This window comes from Oncorhynchus gorbuscha, linkage group LG17 (assembly GCF_021184085.1).
Source record: "Oncorhynchus gorbuscha isolate QuinsamMale2020 ecotype Even-year linkage group LG17, OgorEven_v1.0, whole genome shotgun sequence".
NCBI classification, from domain to species: Eukaryota; Metazoa; Chordata; class Actinopteri; order Salmoniformes; family Salmonidae; genus Oncorhynchus; species Oncorhynchus gorbuscha.
Genome location: NC_060189.1, coordinates 40,584,484 through 40,604,616, shown reverse-complemented (window position 1 = coordinate 40,604,616; position 20,133 = coordinate 40,584,484). Strand labels below are relative to the sequence as shown.

The window sequence follows — 20,133 nt, the reverse complement described above, 5'->3', positions numbered from 1 at the left end:
TGTGTGTGTGTGTGTGTGTGTGTGTGTGTGTGTGTGTGTGTGTGTGTGTGTGTGTGTGTGTGTGTGTGTGTGTGTGTGTGTGTGTGTGTGTGTGTGTCGTTGACCCATGTATTGAGAGGAAATGGAATGAAAGGAATAGGGACTAAATGCATTTTGATCAACATTGAAGGAACAATGACTTCCCTAGGACCAGTGAAAGTGTGTGAACATTTGTGTAAGTACACGCGTGTTCATACATGTACGCGTGCATCATGGTGTTGGTGAGCTAGTGGCCCCAGTGATACAGTGATGATTGGGTCAGTATGGGCAGACCTGCCCAGCATGGCACAGAGCAGGAAGTAGGGCAAGGGAGATTATATGGCTGCTACACATTTCCCCCGATCTCCTGGGCTACATGACGCTCTGATGGAGAGGTGATGAGGAGGTGGCAGGGGGTGTGGGAACATGTGTTTGGGCAGGGGGTGAAAGTGTATATTTTGTGTGTATGTATGTTTGTGTGTGTGTGTGTGTGTGTGTGTACCAGTAGGGAACAGCTCCAGAGAGAGATACAGGACCATACTGCCACACTGCAGCAACCGTCTCCAGCCAAGCGCTAAAAGATGACATCACCAGCTCCAGGGAACTGTGTGTGTTTGTGTGCTCAGAGGGAAACTGTGACACTGTTAAAAAAATTGGCTTAATCAAAACATCTCTGAGCAGGAACAGACCCAATGGAACAGACCCGTTTTCAGACTGTCCCTTTGCTTCCTACTCTCCTGTTAGATTTAAACCCAGCTGCATAGTCAACGAATCCCATCCCATCACTTCACCTGAGCCTCTGCATCCAGGCAACTGCTTGACGTCCGCGGCCGTAATCAAATAATTTACCAACAATTGAAAAACAAAATTAAATGTGCCTGCAACAATTTGATGTCGGGTGAAAATGAATAACCACTGTGAATTGGATCAGATGGCTCCCAGAAGATACTGAAAGCTCTGATTTCTCCCTTCTTCAAAACCAGATGGGCTTTATTGAATTTAGCCCTGATTTCATAGGATCCAGAGAGCATACTACACATTGCAAGATACTCTCTTTACAAGTAACCTATGACATTCAACACATTTTAGCGAACCCACAGTACTTTAATAGCGGTTCCCAAACGTTCAACCCAAGCTTGAACAGTAACCCACTGGACCATTTGGTCCTAACCAGCCATTTTTGAAACACTGGTGTAAAGCACAGACTCACATATTGCACTGATTGTAAGTGGCTCTGGATAAGAGCTTCTACTAAATGACTAAAATGCAAATGTGACAGTGGTGATGTGTGGTTGTCTCACCTAGCTATCTTAAGAGGAATGCACTAACTGTAAGTCACTCTGGATAAGAGTGTCTGCTAAATGACTCAAATGTTAAAGTGGAACTGACAGCGTTTTAGCAACATGAAATTAAAATCGTTCAAATACACACCCAGGAAGACTTTTTTTTTTACATTTTATGACAAGCGAGCACTTAGATATGGTAATTTTCAACTCTTCATAAATTCATTGAATGTTTGGGATTTCTGAATAAATAAAACATCTGTCTTGTCCAGGACCAGAGTTTACGCAGACCGGTGCACCCTAACCAATCAGAGCAACAGTAGGCCTAAATAAGCCATTTGCCACATGAGCCCTGCCATCATTCACCTTGAACTGGACTGTGTGTTTACAGGCAGTAGCAACAGCACAACTTTAGATCTTTAGAACGCATTCGCCAAAAGCCCCAAAATACACCTGAATGGATTTCTCCTCTTACATTTAGAAATTTCACAGTCCTATTGATCAAACAACCATAAAAAGGTAGGCTCTCTCCCCCTCATTTGCCTATGCACATCAACAACAAGATCAACAAATAATGCTAGCCAAAGCGAGATAAGCTCAAATCTAACTAGAGAAAATTAGATAAACCCTCAAAGTTTTTAAGATAGTTGGCCTTCAAAATTGCATTGAAACAATGGGGAACAGTAGCCTGCTCATCCTTCTGCAGCTTGCCTGTTTTTGGAACTTGCCTTCCTGGCAGCCAATTTGATCGATGACAAATACATTTGATTGACAACCAGTGCTTGACTTGGACTGAAATAGGTGGCAGTACTCATTGTTGGTGCTGGTACTGTTTATATTTAGGTGCAGGAGCTCCACAATACCTAATATTCTATAGAGATGCAGGAGCTCAAGCAGTAGAACATTTGAGGTGTCGGTACTCAGCTCCAGTGAGCTCCTGCCCAAGTCATGCACGGTTGACAACTAACCGATAGGCTAACTGTGGATAACAGTCATTCAAGTTCAGCATCGGTAGCAATTCACAATTCTTGCTAGCTAACCAACTCTGGAGCCCTGTCAGAGTGAACACCAGGTTATTGGTCAACTCCCTGACCAAAGCCCTTCTCCCTCGATTGCTCAGTTTAGCTGGGCGGCCAACTCTAGAACGAGTCTAGGTGGGTCCAAACTTCTTCCATATAAGAATGATGGCCTCTGTTTTCTTGGGGACCTTCAATGCTGCAGAAATATTTTGGTACCCAGATCTGTGCCTCGACACAATCCTTCTTACGGACAATTCCTTCGACCTCATGGCTTGGATTTTGCTCGGACATGCTCTGTCAACTGTGGGACCTTATATAGACAGGTGTGTGCCTTTCCAAATCATGTCCAATCATTTGAATTTACCACAGCTGAACTCCAATCAAGCTGTAAAAACATCTCGAGGATGATCAATGTAAACAGGATGCACCTGAGCTCAATTTCGAGTCTCATAGCAAAGGGTCTGAACACTTATGTAAATAAGGTATTTCTGTTTTTATTTGAATACATTTGGAAACATTTCTAAAAACCTGTTTTTGCTTTGTCATTATGGGGTATTGTGTATAGATTGATAAGGACAATTTTGTATTTAATCCATTTTAGAATAAGGCTGTAACGTAACAAAATGTGGAAAAATCAAGGGGTCTGAATACTTTCCGAATGCACTGTATATTAATCATGCTTTGAACTGCATCCATCTATTCTGCCAACAATGCCTTTATGTAAGTTATGACATTTTGATTCAAATAAAACCTATTTCTAAAACCTCTTATAAAGTTGGTTTTGAAGCATAAATTGGGAACTTGATATTTTTTCTAATGATATTTGTTTCATATCTGCAAAGTTGTTAAAACCCTGTAAGTTCCACTTGAATGTAAATGTACATATTGCAGCAGTCTCACCTCTTTGAGGCAGCCCATGAAGTTGTTGCTGACAGGAGACCCAGGCAGGTCGGCGGTGCTGGGGCTTCCACCCACGTAGAAGAAGTCATCTGAGCCCAGCATGGTGTAGTCCTCCTGGGTATACCCCGTGGTCGTCAGGATACCGTCAACTGATATCGTCACCTAGACAACGGGAAGAACCAGGAAGGAGAAAGTCCACTCATGACCATCTTGGGTTTTGGGGGAGAAAGGAGGGTACGGGGGTCAGGGTGTAGGCAGAGGTTTATGCTCAGGTTAATCTAACAGGGACTAGGTTTTTGTCTCGATATTGTGTCTTAGTAATGCTCGCTAGTGTAATGACTTCAAGTGTGTGGCCCAGTCCCACAACCTGGACCATGTCATTGGATTCATCTGTGTTTCTGTCATGTACGTCAACTCTTACGCTCAACCAGGGCAGATAAAGAAAATATTCCCACTGACATATTTTCTTTAACTTTGATGCAAGTTAGTAAATGAGGTTTCTTTGGGGATTTGGCATTTGGTTAGACTTGAAGGGTTAGTAGGATGCCAACAACACCAAGGATAAATTGATTGTGCTCGTTTTAGTTTGAGTTGATATCTGGATAGTGGAGACATTGACAAGCATGCAAAAAAATGGATGTGCTGCTAATTCTACATATGAACAAGCCATGAGTATCATTGCCATGTTGTAGTTAGTTATTTTCTTAATAACAAGATGAGTTGAGTGAATGGGGTGCTAAACACAAAGCAAGGTCTAACCTCTAAGTCAGCTGGATGGAGCATGCCAAAGCCCAATCACTACACAATCAGACCACACCAAAAGCCATGATAGGGGGGGTTATCAAGGGAGGTGTAGCATCAGAATCGCCACTTCTATAAACATTCACCACACACAAATGACAGCGTGAATGGCAGGTGAGTTAAGTGTTAGTTAGGCAGGTTATTGGGAAAGCAAGGGATGAGGATAGTGTGAGATCGAAGGGAAGGGTCGAGAAGTTTAGGCATGCCATGCGCCACTGTGTACTGGAAACAACTGTCAGAGCTCCCATTGGTGAACTTTTGGGTTTTCTTTCCTCTTTTTTTGTAGTTGTAGTTGTGGAAAGCTTCTGGCAGTTTGGTCGACAGTCATCGGCCAAAACATAGGGAATGCAAAGGAGGTTTTAGTCAAACAGTAAGCCCTAAAGAAAGACTTGATTTGGAGGGCTTTGGAATAGAGAGGAAGAAGTTGTAGAAAGGAAAGCAGAAGAGGAGAGAAGCTAGTGTGAGAAAAAGAAAGATGAACGATAGAATCAAATCATGAACGATGGAGGGAGAGAATCCAATATAAAGAAAGCCAAGAAATACCAACCCCATTTCCACATTTTTTTGACAATGGTGTCTAGAATGAAGAGTCAAAGAAAAAGGAAGAGGGGAAGGAAGGAAGGAGCACACGGCAAACCCCAAAAAAAGGAAAATTGGAATGATATCTACCAGACAATGGAGTTTGTTTACCATAGCGTGTCCAATGCCTGATTGCTTTGAGGAAAAGGGGGAAGAAAGGAAATTAAATAGTGAACAGAGGGGTTGTTAATAAAAAAATAAAAAAAATAATTAAATTAATAAACAATGATGAAGAGTTAAGGTGTTGTTAGTACAATAGCTGGTTAGGCAACAGTTAGTAGGACAATGATTCATTCCATGAGTGGTTAGTTCTGATTTTCTACAAAAGCTTGTTCTCGGGAAAAGAGTGAGAGGGTGATTGAGAGAGAGACAGAGAGAAATAACTAAGAAAAATATATAGAGAGATAAAGTGGGTAACAGAGAAAAAGGGAAATATTTTATGGCATAGAGCTCAATTTGAAATCCAGAGTATTCCATAGGTAGGGGGATGAACCTTGAGTTGACCTTGATGAAGTGATGACATAACATACATACTTACATAGAATATCAACCTGGTTTAGATTCCAAAGAGCTGCTCGACTTTCCCATGAGATAATGCTCCTTTAAAAGAAACACCCTTCCCAGATTGCGTAATTAGCTGTATGGAATGTAACTAGCTAGACTTCATACAGCACCTTCACAAAGCATCCATTTCAGCTTTGAGCTTTCTCCTAAACTGAGTAGAGATCAGATTAAAAACACTACTAAAGTAGCAATATGAAAACGTTTCCAATGAAATGTCAGAGACAACATTTCGCATTATTGTATTTTACAAAAAATATAAATATAATTTGTAATATATTATTAGAACTGTAGGAAAACCATTACTACAATTCCTTACATAGTTGAAATCCTAGTCTATCGTGCCTAGAGCCAGAACCCACCCTCCATCAACTCTCACTGAGGATGTGGAAGGGAACAGGACCTTGACTATTAGAATATTTTGTATTGTAGGTTTGTGGGCGATTTTACAGCTAAACAGAGATCAGTCTGGGGTAAACAGGAGTCGTCGTGGTTGGCTGAAGTTTCTCCCTGCCAGCACCCACAATAAGACGTGAAGGAGGGAGAGAGGAGAGAGAGAGGATTGTCGGGGTGGACCGAAGAAAATCAGACCAGAAATTGGTGTTCTTGGAATTCAGAACATATGGAGAAAATGAATAGGGGAAAGTAGGTCAAAGTAGGCATGAAATAAACCATGTCTTTAGGAAATAGTAAGTCAACAGGGTAAAAAATAGAGACAGTCTTGAAAAAAACTAAATTAAAAACAACTGTAAAAATTATTGTGAACTTTCTCATTTATGAAACGGACCAAAAAAACGACAAGAACAGGAGAATGTATAAGAATTCATTGGGAACTGTCAAATCTATTTAAGACGAACAAAATATATGGGTCTTCTACCTATCCTATAGTATCAGTTGACCTGAATGTCCTGAATATATCTGCATGTTTGCACACGTTATGTGTCAGCACCACAGTGCTGTCCACTCTCACCCTCCCTAGCCACTATTACCTGTCTCAGGTTGCGCGTGACCTTGACGTCGTGCCAGGTGTTGTCGTTGAACTTCCCGTTGACGGGCTCCACGATGGCCTCGAAGGCCCCTGATCCCAGGTTGATGACCAGGCTCACCGCCCCGTCCTTCAGGGCCAGGTTGACGTAGTCGGCCGACTTCCCCGTGTGGAGGATCAGGCCGTTGCGCTGCCACGTCTTGAAGGAGAGCGTGATCTCGTCGCTGCTGCTCTGGATGGGGTTCTGGGACAGGTCGTAACAGAAGTACTCGGAGCCGCGGAACGTGGCCACGTTCTCCTCCCGTGCTGCAATGGAGAACAGACAGCGGAGAACAGGTGTTTAGAACCCAATGATAAAGAGAAACCAAAGAGAAAAAGGAGAGGTTAGAACCTAATATAGAACGCACAACTGAGAACCGAGAGTATTTTATTTGAACGAAGACTCTCCAGATGCCTAGGACATTTAACGATGTACTCAAGACACAGTAAAAGCACCACCAGCACACACTTAGGGAGGTACATGAAAAAGGACCATTACAGACACCAATAACACTGAGGAGATATGGGATAGACTGGGTCTCAGGGCAGTGTGACCATCAAATATAATTGGAGAGTGTCATGCACAGCTATTGTCAAACATCATCAGAAGCCTAATCTCACCACTTGAATTGGTATTTCTTATGAAATGGCAGGCCTGTTATGCTTTAAATTCGATAAAAGGTAGGAGAAAGAAAAGGAGCGAGAGGAGCGAGAGTGAGAGCGAGCAAGAGAGAGAGAGTGTGAGAGAGAGAGAGGAAGAATGTGAGAATGTGTGTGTGAGAGAGAAAGAGAGAGAGAGAGACTAGAGCAGAGGAGAGAAGGCATCACTGCCAGCTGAGAGAAAGAAAAAAAAGAAAGCGAGAGGGAAAGACAGAGGACAGAGAGAGATTGAGACAAAAGGAAAGAGAGACAGGGACAGGAGAGAGTGAAGGGAGTGAAACACGGCGATAAAGACAGAGGACAGAGAGAGAAAGAATAAAACAAAAGAAAAGAAAGAGAGAGTGAAAGGCTAGCGAGAATGAAAGAAATAGGGTGGGGAGGAGGGAAGAGAAGGGAAGAAGGGGGGGGAGAGTGCAGTAGGGGCACTTATCTGTGAGATCATCTTCAATTAGCTCTCTGTCTGCTAAGTGAAGTGAAGCTGGGGAGTGTGTGGGTTTAGCCAAGGCCAGGCGGAATTTATCAGAGCCAGCCAGTGCTTGCTGTCTCCGGCTCTGGGCTACAACATGTGCTCTGCATACTCAATAAGGCCCCGGTCGACACAAAATGGCTTCCGTCTTTCATTCTCGGAATACAGCGGCTACAGCGTCTTCAGGCCTCATTCCCTCCAAAGGAATCCATTCCACAGTGAAAATGGCACTTTCACCTATGCATTGTGTGTGAGGTCTGGTAATATGAAGGCATAGCTCAGGTCCAGAGCTGCTAGGGCAGGTCCAGGAGAGCGTCCTTTGACCTCACAATAGGTTAACTATCAGGTTGAGCCAGAGTGAACCTTCACATTTACCTTAAGCACACTTTCCTGTATTAATTAGACCTGGTTCAAATATACCGTGCTTGGTTAAGCTTGAAGTTTGAGGACTGTCCACTGGTTCTAGTGTACTAGGCAAACTAAAAACAAATGCAACTCGAGTCTCCAAAAGTATTTGATAAATGAATTTACCAGACGTCTGATGTACACATTGGACGCTCTAACCGTATGACCTTCTATGAATGTTGAAGCAGGGATGTTGACAAGAGAAGACCACTACATCATGAGTTACAGTGGCATTCCTCCAGCTGTTACGCGGCAGCAAACTCTTCCAGTACTTATCTTAATTCACAGAGTAAATACACCATTGTGTTAGACATGGCACTTTGGCACACCGATTTGGCACCAAACAATAAACAACATCCATTATTAAATGTACTCTCCTCGAGGCTACATCCAGTATCTTGTGATGGGTGCAGCAACACGCTAGTCTGGAGAAAAAGGGACGTTGTCACTTGCATTCAAATAATGTAGAAACATACACTTGCACAAGTTGGTTCAAAGCTATTATATCAATGGTCCACCTGACTTAACCAATCACAAACTGATTAGCCAAGCAAACACTACCCACAACCCCCCGCCCATCTTATCTCCAGGTCGGCCAGGCAACCTGACATCACAGATACCACCGCACCTCCTAACGCCTCTCCTGATAGGTTCCTGTGATCAATGATTCATTAACACCGGTATTGTTTTAACTAAAGACTGGGCCAGACCAGATGTTAGAGCTCATCCATTACCTCCATACTGCTCAATACTTAATGTGCAGAGCAGGGGGGAACCACCCGGAGCTAAGAGGCTGTCTCCACCACTGAGAGGTAGGGAAGGGACAGAAAGACAGGGGAGACAGGGATACCGACTTGGGTAATATACACTGAGGGAGATAAAGTCTGGGTTTATGTGAGACACAGTATGGGATTATGTGAGGGAGGGAGGTGAGTTGAGACAGTCTGGGGTTATGTAAGTGAGGGAGTTGAGTTGGAACATAGTCTGGATTTATGTGACGGAGGGAGGCGAGTTGGAACATAGTCTGGGGTTATGTGAGGGAGGGAGGTGAGTTGGAACATAGTCTGGGGTTATGTGAGGAAGGGAGGTGAGTTGGAACATAGTCTGGGGTTATGTGAGGGAGGGAGGCGAGTTGGAACATAGTCTGGGTTTATGTGAGGGAGGGAGGCGAGTTGGAACATAGTCTGGGTTTATGTGAGGGAGGGAGGTGAGTTGAGACAGTCTGGGATTATGTAAGTGAGGGAGTTGAGTTGGAACATAGTCTGGGGTTATGTGAGGGAGGGAGGTGAGTTGGAACACAGTCTGGGGTTATGTGAGGGAGGGAGATGTGTTGGAACATAGTCTGGGCTTATGTGAGGGAGGGAGGTGAGTTGGAACATAGTCTGGGTCCTTCTGTAGCTCAGTTGGTAGAGCATGGCGCTTGTAACGCCAGGGTAGTGGGTTCGATCCCCGGGACCACCCATATGTAGAATGTATGCACACATGACTGTAAGTCGCTTTGGATAAAAGCGTCTGCTAAATGGCATACATACATACATACATACATGTGAGGGAGGGAGGTGAGTTGGAACATAGTCTGGGGTTATGTGAGGGAGGGAGATGTGTTGAAACATAGTCTGGGGTTATGTGAGGGAGGGAGGTGAGTTGGAACATAGTCTGGGGTTATGTGAGGGAGGGAGATGTGTTGGAACATAGTCTGGGGTTATGTGAGGGAGGGAGGTGAGTTGGAACATAGTCTGGGGTTATGTGAGGGAGGGAGGCGAGTTGAGACAGTCTGGGGTTATGTGAGGGAGGGAGGTGTGCTGTACTGTAGAGATACATACTAGTTTAGGGAATACATTGCAGAATTTATTCGGACTAGGGAACACACTTTGATTTGGTTGGAAGAGGGAGATTAATGGGGAACGAATACAAACTTGTTTTAACGAGAGTGCATACATAACGAGAGGCCGTATCATCTCATGTTAGCTGTATGAGAGAGGAAGGACAAAGATATATTAGTCAGTCTGTAATAGAAAACACCCACCACAGCTCAGATGATATCCGCTCAGTTCAAAGAAAGTTTAGTTTAACTTTCAGAGTTTCCTTTCTTCTCCCCCAGGCTTAGTGGAATGAAGTGAACCCTCTCTCTAACTCAAACACCGCCCCCCCAGGCACCCCACCACCTCCCTCCATCTCTCCCATCCACCTCTCCATGGCCCACTGCTGGCTAAAGAAGCTTTGTTTGTGTGCATGGGTAATGTGAAGCCATATGGGTAAGCCAGGGGGACCACAGAGCTTTGCCCATAGGAGCTAAAATTCAGGCAGACAGACATGGGTTAGACAGACAGACATGGGTTAGACAGACAGACATGGGTTAGACAGACAGACAGACAGACATGGGTTAGACAGACAGACAGACAGACAGACAGACAGACAGACAGACAGACAGACAGACAGACAGACAGACAGACAGACAGACAGACAGACAGACAGACAGACAGACAGACAGACAGACAGACAGACAGACAGACAGACAGACATGGGTTAGACAGACAGACAGACAGACAGACAGACAGACAGACAGACAGACAGACAGACAGACAGACAGACAGACAGACAGACAGACAGACAGACAGACAGACAGACAGACAGACAGACAGACAGACAGACAGACAGACAGACATGGGTTAGACAGACAGACATGGGTTAGACAGACAGACAGACATGAGCTAAAATTCAGGCAGACAGACATGGGTTAGACAGACAGACATGGGTTAGACAGACAGACATGGGTTAGACAGACAGACAGACAGACATGGGTTAGACAGACAGACAGACAGACAGACAGACAGACAGACAGACAGACAGACAGACAGACAGACAGACAGACAGACAGACAGACAGACAGACAGACAGACAGACAGACATGGGTTAGACAGACAGACAGACAGACAGACAGACAGACAGACAGACAGACAGACAGACAGACAGACAGACAGACAGACAGACAGACAGACAGACAGACAGACAGACAGACATGGGTTAGACAGACAGACATGGGTTAGACAGACAGACAGACATGGGTTAGACAGACAGACAGACAGACAGACAGACAGACAGACAGACAGACAGACAGACAGACAGACAGACAGACAGACAGACAGACAGACAGACAGACAGACAGACAGACAGACAGACAGACAGACATGGGTTAGACAGACAGACAGACAGACAGACATGGGTTAGACAGACAGACAGACAGACAGACAGACAGACAGACAGACAGACAGACAGACAGACAGACAGACAGACAGACAGACAGACAGACAGACAGACAGACAGACAGACAGACAGACAGACAGACATGGGTTAGACAGACAGACAGTTCAGTTCATATCCAATCAACATGCAGTTCCTTCGGAAAGCACTCAAACAATAAAAAAACAGAAACAGAAATACCTTATTTACATAAGTATTCAGACCTTTTGCTATGAGACTCGAAATTGAGCTCAGGTGCATCCTGCTTCCATTGATCATCCTTGAGATGTTTCTACAACTTGTTTGGAGTCCACCTGTGGTAAATTGAATTGATTGGACATGATCTGGAAAGGCACACACCTGTCTATAAAAGCCCACACAGTTCACACTGCATGTCAAAAACCAAACCATGAGGTCAAAGGAATTGTCCATAGAGTTCCGAGACAGGATTATGTCGAGGCACAGATCTGGGGAAGAGTACCAAAACATTTCTGCAGCATTGAAGGTCCCCAACAACACAGTGGCCTCTATCATTCTTACATGGAAGAAGTTTGGAACCACCAAGACTCTTCATAGAGCTGGTTGCCCAGCCAAACTTCTTGGTCTTGGAGGTGACCAAGAACCCGATGGTCACTCTGTGGAGATGGGAGAACCTTTCAGAAGGACAACCATCACTGCATCGCTCCACCAATCAGGCCTTTGTGGTAGAGTGGCCAGATGGAAGCCACTCCTCAGTAAAAGGCACACGACAGCCCGCTTGGAGTTTGCCAAAAAGCACCTAGACTATCAGACCATGAGAAACAAGATTCTCTGGTCTGATGAAACCAAGATTGAACTCTTTGGCCTGAATGCCAAGCGACACGTCTGGAGGAAACCTGGCACCATCCCTAACGGTGAAGCATGGTGGTGGCAGCATCATGCTGTGGGGATGTTTTCAGTGACAGGGACTGTGAGATGAGTCAGGTTCCAGGAAAAGATGAACGGAGCAAAGTACAGAGAGATCCTTGGTTAAAACCTGCTCCAGAGTGCTGAGGACCTCAGACTGGGGTGAAAGTTCACCTTCCAACAGAACAACACTAAGCACACAGTCAAGACAATGCAGGAGTGGCTTCAGGACAAGACTCTGAATGGCCTTGAGTATCCCAGCCACAGCCCGGACTTGAACCCAATCTAACATCTCTGGAGAGACCTGAAAATAGCTGTGCAGCAACACTCCCTATCCAACCTGACAGAGCTTGAGAGGATCTGAAGAGAAGAATGGGAGAAACTCCCCAAATACAGGTGTGTAGCGTCCTACCCATGAAGACTTGAGGCTATAATCGATGCCAAAGGTGCTTCAACAAACTTCTAAGTAAAGGGTCTGGAATACTTATGTAAATGTGATATATTTTAAATAAATTATCAAAAATGTCTAAAAACCTGTTTTTGCTTTGTCATTATGGGGTAATGTGAGTAGATTGAGGGAAAATAACAATTGAATCAATTTTAGAACAAATGTGAAAAAAGTCAAGGGGTCTGAATACTTTCCGAAGGCACCGTAGACACAAACACATGTGTAGTTTGTGTGCTAGGTGGCCATTTAACATTCCAAGATGGCGCAAGACCAGGAGGCTACACAGGTAGGACGGACTAAAGCCAGCAAGATAGAGATCGGGCTAGAGGTCCCCTGGGTTTTTAATAGCTATAACGATTGTACTGAAATATGGAATTAAGGAATAGGCCAAGAATATCTTAAGTAATATGTATGGAATGGAGGGTGCTTTATGGTGCAGTAATGATTTTTACAGTCTCCATAAGCCTTTCCTATATAACAAGGGGGATGGATGAGACCTGGCAGGGGTCATACGGAAAAAGTGTCTGAGAAGAAGAACGGCAGAAGAAAGAAGTTATGGCTCCACTATATCTTGTCTGTTTTAGGGTGTGAGAACTGCACCGCCACCCGGTTGGGTAAGGCTTCTCAAAAATGTCTCCTAGAAAAAAAGTTGAATTTTGAAAAAGAGGCTCAGCTCCAACTCAACTTTGCTTTAACTTCAACCATAATTGATTGAACTTGTTGATTGGTCTGGGAGTTCTCTGGGGTGGATTCCCAAGTCTAAAACAGCTGATGGAACTAAAAACCCGTCTGTCTGTAGCCTCAAACCAGACAGGTCGACTCTTGACCCTCAAACACGGGATTTCTGCCTCACTGGATTAAAGAAACGCACAGTCGCGTAAAACCTCGCGAGTGTGTCTAGAAGGGTCTACTGACTGACTAAAATGACAGCCCACCACAGACTGTGATAAATGACTACAATAGCCCTGATGAATTAATAATATGGATTGTTTTAAATAAAACATGAATGAAATGACTGGCTTCAGTGACACCGTAGTAATGGTTTTAGTTCAAAAAGTGAATCTGTGATGAATAAGTCATTGCCCATAAATAATCTAGGCACAAAATGATTTATGACAAATTCGCTGAATATTTCCTGGGATTAAGGCTCTTTGGTCAGAGCAGTAGCTATAAATCAGAGTTTAGAGCATCACTTTGTGCTGTTCTATATCTATCTTCCTCTATGTTGCTGGTGAACTCATGGCTAGGGAGAGGGTCTGATTTAATGTACTGAGGAGCATCAGCGAGTAATATCCTATATCAGCATCTCTCTCCAATGACACTCTCTTCTTCTTACGGTCTATCCCTCTGCTCTCACTCCCTCTCTCTGTGCACATTCTTGAGTCTTAGGGCCCTGCTGCATTTCTCGTTCCGCTCCAGTGACTCGCTCCTCCCCTTTGCACGTTTTAGCAAGCACCATTGGCTCTCCCTCCACGGCGTTTTCTACCTTTCTCTGCCTCTCGACCTTTCCCTCCCTATTCCCCTTACCTCCTTCTCCCATCACATCTCCCTTTTCCACTACATTTTCCTGTTTCCTGCCTTCCTCCCCTTCGTTCATCAAGGTCTCTTGTGAAAAAGAGATTGTATCTCAATGAGACTAACCTGGATAAATAAAATCTTCTCCTCTACCTTTTCACTCTCCCGTGATCTCTTTCCTTCACTCACAGCCTCCCTCCCTTCATTTCCTTGCCTCTCTGTAATACCAGGTGGACAGCTTGTGTGAAATTAACCTGGGGTTCCCTGTGAGAATAGCAGAAAACACAGGGGATCATTTCTCCCTGCATTAGCATAATTGACACACACACACACACACCCTCACATGAAGGTATAGGTTACACAATTTCTCTCTGTTCTCCCTCATACTGTATAACACAACACATCAAGAGACTTCACTGACCATAAGAGGCCTCATTGCGGACGTGAGTGTGTGTGTGTGTGTGTGTGTGTGTGTGTGTGTGTGTGTGTGTGTGTGTGTGTGTGTGTGTGTGTGTGTGTGTGTGTGTGTGTGTGTGTGTGTGTGTGTGTGTGTGTGTGTGTGTGTGTGTGTGTGTGTGTGTGTGTGTGTGTGTGTGTGTGTGTGTGTGTGTGTGTTCTTTCCATCCACAGCCCACCGGTTCTAAAAGAGTTTTACTGTTCACTATGAGTATTTTATATATAACGATGGTTCAGGGATGTTGAAGGCGGTAAAATCAGACAATAATTTAAAAGAACCTCTCCGATGATGACTAGTACTGTGTGTGTGTGTGTGTGTGTGTGTGTGTGTGTGTGTGTGTGTGTGTGTGTGTGTGTGTGTGTGTGTGTGTGTGTGTGTGTGTGTGTGTGTGTGTGTGTGTGTGTGTGTGTGTGTGTGTGTGTGTGTGTGTGTGTGTGTGTGTGTGTGTTCTTTTGCTCTTTATATCTTTCGAATTTGAATTCCAAGAAAGGTTTTGGAAAAATAATGGTTCAATAAAATGTTGTTGTTTCCTTCAACTGTAAGTACATTTTTAAAGGGATAGTTCACCCAAATTACAAAATGAATGGTTTCCCTGCTTAGGTTTTATTTACCTGGTCACTGTTTAAAATTCAGACTTTTGTGGCACAATCCAATGCAAGTCAATGTTATCCATATATTAGGATGTTGGTGCTTCATCTCCAAACCATCTATAAGTAACTTCATTGAGTTAGAAGCATTTTCTTTTGTTGATACTTTGGGATGATTTGGACACGAAGCTCGAAAATGCCTCCTATTCTCTCCTTTCCTCTCCACCTGTATAGATTAATCCTAAAAGCCTTTTCTCTCCAGGAAACCTCCAGATTGTTCATTAAGAGGAGCATATTTCATTGACAATGAGCCATGCTTAATTCAACAGGAGCATATAGCTCATTTCATTCAGAAACAAAAATCTGGACAAAAATTCACAGGGTCTTCGTTTGAGCCGGATGTGCAGTTGAATTACCGTAATTCGAAAAGGTTAGATAAAAAGACACAGGAGCTGTATGTGTGTTGTGAATGGATTTTTTATTTTTTTTATAACAAACGCAGGACCTGTGTATCAAAACAGTGTGGTGGGGAATCGTGAGATAATGTTGGCGCGAGCACACAAACGTAGTATTATAAAATCCACCCACACCACACAAAATGCAACAAACATGCACTTGCACAGAAACACACACCCCACACATTTTGTCGGAGGCGTTATCAGCAGGGTGGATCTGGCCTGAGACCAGGCGAAAGCATCGAGGAATTCCAGGGTTGACCATCTGTCAGCCTTATTCAACACAGAGTGACACACAGAGAAGGAAACAAGCAACAAGCCTAGGACCGGGCCTAGGCAGGTCCCTTCATATTCAACAAAACAGACCCACTACAACACTCCACCTTCTCTCTCTCTCCCTCTCTCTCTCACACACACACTCTCTGCCTCACCTGACAAGGACACCTTACGTGGAAACAGATTGCTTAGCAAATGGCTGAATGATTCATACGAGCTCGGTATTGTTAATCAGAATAAAAGTGTTATTCAGAGATGGCTGAAAATAAATGACGTAACATGCAGGATAGAGAGGACCAGAGGGAAAGATGGAATGAGAGAGAGAGAGAGAGAGAGAGAGAGAGAGAGAGAGAGAGAGAGAGAGAGAGAGAGAGAGAGAGAGAGAGAGAGAGAGAGAGAGGCGGGGGAGAGGGTTAGAAAAAAAAGAGGAAAGAGAGAAGCTGATTGAGATATTTCCCTCTATAATCATGTGTAATGCCAATTCTCGACTCCCTCCCTACCAGTGGTGTATCAAATCAGGGCGTTCGCCCACGCTACCACAACATGCAGAAGTAATACGGGAAAAGCCTTATGAGGCATTCAAACTCAAAATGGTGTCTTTCTTTCTCCCATCCACATTAAGCTCCACTACGTCAGTATGGGCCACTTTGTTGCAAAAAGACAAGAAGACATGACAATCTGGGGAAGAGTACAGCCTCTCGAAGAAACAACGAGGATGTGGATTATCCATTTACGGCCCTCTCACTCCATCCCGCCCTCTGAAAATTGTTATTCCATTTTGTGGAAGCTGCGGGTGACTGTTTAAAGCCGTCTCTCCCGCCATCCACTGGAAGCAATTTCATACCCAGCTAATTTGAATTTGATAGCTCTTTTTGATCTCTGGCATTAGCTATATTTCATGAATTCTCTCATCTTTTCAATTACAGGTAACGTTATGGCTGAGGTGCACAGAGAGAGAGAGAGAGAGAGAGAGAGAGAGAGAGAGAGAGAGAGAGAGAGAGAGAGAGAGAGAGAGAGAGAGAGAGAGAGAGAGAGAGAGAGAGAGAGAGAGAGAGAGAGAGAGAGAGAGAGAGAGAGAGAGAGAGAGAGAGAGAGAGAGAGAGAGAGAGAGAGAGAGAGAGAGAGAGGGTGAACACGGCCACCCCTGAAATCTGATCGGCCACCCCAGATAGGTCGCCTCTGAATATGTAGATCGTTTTGACCAAGACGCACACCGACAGAAAGACTCAATCTCACTGGAGAAAGAATCTGAGCGAATGAAACAGCGCCCCATCGGTCTGTGTAGTCCATGTATCTGATGCATGCTGTCTGGCCCGAAATAATATATCATGTCATATTATTTTTGGCCAGATAGCATCAGATACATGGACTACAGATACCACGACAGAAGGGCGTTGTTTGCCTGGCACGGATGCTTCCTCTAGTGAAATACCGTAAAACTGAAATGAATAGCCAGGCATTTATTTTCTTAAATCACCGAACACAACAGGCACTTATTAGAGACATGGTTATATTTGAGCTAGGCGTCCATTTCCTTAATGCACACAGTTTTTGCTCATTTGCATAGTTAATAGTTTAATTCCAGCATTTGAATACATTTCTTATTTTCCTGCACTAATGTGTTATTATTTACACACTGTTTCACGTTTCTCTTGTCTTAGTAAGCCTCAATTTTTTGTTTATTTTACTTTTCCTGACAGAATAATTATTCTCCTCTTTGACTGTGCATTTTTGGCAGTTCTGACTTTCACCAATAGAGGGCGCTCAGATTATTTTCTAGGGGTCTGTACTCTTGAAGTTGTTGACTGTTTTTGTGCTTGTCAGTTAGCTAGCAGTTCTCAGCTGTTAGCAGCCAATGGCTAGTAGTTTCTTAGTGGTGATAAAAACGGATGATTGCCATAATTTCTTTTCTCATACACTAAATGATTCAATGTAACAAATTAAGCCTTGTAAATGATTCAGTGTAATTCATAGTAACCTCACAGATACACACAAATGACAAAATCATTTCGTATTGTTAACATTCTCAGGGAAGCCTAGCTTCCCTTGACATTCATGAATACACTCCACTTTGTAGGCTTACTGTTATCACACAAATGGTGTTTGTAATAGACGTCCCTTTCCATTCAAACAGCACAGGTGCACAGTGCTGGATTTATTTTGAAGCAGACGAAAGTGCACAGGTGACCTACTTAGCCTACTTTTTGAAGTGATTTATTTGATAATCAGATGAAAACATCATGACTGGTTGTGTGCAAGACACATTAAAATGTTAAATGATATGTCTTAAAGCCAATAAAAGCAATTCATGCAGGCGCATGCACACATTGTAGGTCCTGTCGAAAGAAAATTGACCCCCGAATGTCACGGTATAATTTGCACTCTCGATGGCTGTTTCAAATGAATTTAATGTTGTATGCTAATACCCTTATATAAAATCCTGACCTTGAATGCAAACACTAATGCCTTTTGGAATTTATTTATGATTTATTTGAAAAGGGAAATGTACAAAAACTGAAGCATTAAATGCACTGAACTGTCATAATTATATTGAACAAATTAGATTAAAGTGGCAATCAGCAGTAGAAACAATAACAAAGTATTCTCTCTGCCCCTGTTTTGGTAAAAAGCTGAGGGATGGGGCTGGGGAACTGTAACCTCTGTATATGCAAGGACTAATCATTCAAATGCTAGTTGTATCTTCTATATACCCACCTCTCTATTTGAGGCCCAGCTCATTGTCTTATTTGACAGTAATACAATCACACTGCATGTCCCAAAAAAGCATTTATAAATGAATACCAGAAAAACAAAAAAAGGTTAAATTGCCCACATATAAATGATTTTACATGAACTAGCTCAGAACATGACACACAACATGTATTCTGGGGTGCAGATGCTTCTTTTGCTTGTGGGAGGAGATTATATCCCACACAAAGGAGTGATTACATGGTAGAATGAGCTCCATATTAAAACATGATCACCTTTCACCAGAGCTCAGGTGGGAACAATCATGGCTAGATGTTACTGCAATTATACCAATTACAAAACTGAGGCGAAGGACATATCTAGCCCGACTAGTAGCAAATCATTTGCATTTGATAAAAGATTTTTCGCACTCAGAGAGCAAGAGAAATGCGCTATTTTCAATCTATGCCAATACATAGGCCTACAGAATTTTGTGCATTTTAGCCTAATGTACTAATTATTTGCCCTCCCCAAAAAATCATAATACTGCAGGAAATATTACAGAAGCTCTCTCTCTCTCTCTCTCTCTCTCTCTCTCTCTCTCTCTCTCTCTCTCTCTCTCTCTCTCTCTCTCTCTCTCTCTCTCTCTCTCTCTCTCTCTCTCTCTCTCTCTCTCTCTCTCTCTCTCTCTCTCTCTCTCTCTCTCTCTCTCTCTCTCTCAAGCTGAGGTGGTATTGTGACATGTCTGTCTGTGTGAGAGGAGAGGGCCGCCCTGCTCTACAGTCATTTCCTCTAATGGGGAGAGGCAAAGGCCATATAATCGCCACGAAAATAGAGAGAACGAGAGAAAAGAAACAAGACACAGCATCAAAGAAGAGCAAAAAGAGGGGGATGGGCCTCTCCTCCTTCTCATCCATTTCTCAGACACAGCGAAAATAATGACTGTCATTTTAGCAGATAGAGGGAAGAGAGGATGAGAGGAGAGAATGGTTTTAGGAGAAGGATGAGAGCAAGCCAAGATGGATGATAGCGGAATTGTCCAATGAGGCGAAAGAGAGATAACCATCAGTAATTTCAGGCGCTCAGACGGATATTCATTTGTTACCGGGCTTGACCAATGGAGCGTCCCGTTGTCGGAACCAAGCAGTTCCGCGGAATGGAGTGAGGGAGGAAAGAAGGACGATGAAGAGAACGACGAGTGGAGGGGAGGAGGAGGGAAGGAGCACATGTCCTTGTTGAAAGGGGTGTGGGGAATTATCTGTCGCCATTTTGACTGCATCCATCGAGTGTGTAGGTAGCAAAGAGAATAGCTATTGCCAGAGCTATCATAACCCACTTCAGACACGTTTAACATCGTTTAATATCACCCTTAGAGAGATGCATCGGGGTACAGAGAGATGAGCTTAGTACAGTCTATCCCTGATAACATGACGAACAGCAACGCTGTGTAATTGACTATGACACCCGTACAAGTGCATGCTTGTATTGATCAAAAAGAAAAAGTATGAACCCTTTGGAATTACCTGGATTTCTACATAAATTGGTCAAATGGGATCTGATCTGCCTCTAAGTTGCAACAATAGACAGTGCTTAAACTAATAGTATTTTTCTATTAGTCAATGTGCGGGGACATAACATAACTGCTTGACAGACTTTACCAAGTTTGTATTTTTATCTGTTTTAAAACAGAAACGGAAAAAAGTTCCAAAATAAAAATAAATCTGCAACGGGATTTTACATTTAAAGGGGCCAAACTCCAACAACTTCCTGACACACGGGGGGGGATCATACATACATACATAATAGCACATAGAGAAATCACATACTAAACAATACCATATACAGTAATCCCTGGTAGGATGAGTC

General features: G+C 43.5%; 1 protein-coding gene across 16 annotated transcripts in view; it reads right to left on the bottom strand.

Annotated features, from left to right (window-relative positions):
• The window catches only part of nrxn3a (neurexin 3a), a 488,613-nt gene that overhangs the window by 357,562 nt on the left and 110,918 nt on the right, over positions 1-20,133 (bottom strand). For 8 of the 16 annotated variants that reach the window (XM_046308247.1, XM_046308250.1, XM_046308262.1 and 5 more), the window contains 3 exons: positions 6,151-6,452; positions 4,712-4,735; positions 3,221-3,382 (listed from right to left, as the gene is read on the bottom strand). In XM_046308247.1, coding sequence (XP_046164203.1) covers positions 3,221-3,382; positions 4,712-4,735; positions 6,151-6,452 — 488 coding nt within the window. The remainder of the gene's footprint in view (positions 1-3,220; positions 3,383-4,711; positions 4,736-6,150; positions 6,453-20,133) is intronic. The other 8 variants (XM_046308249.1, XM_046308253.1, XM_046308263.1 and 5 more) reach the window with 1 other exon arrangement.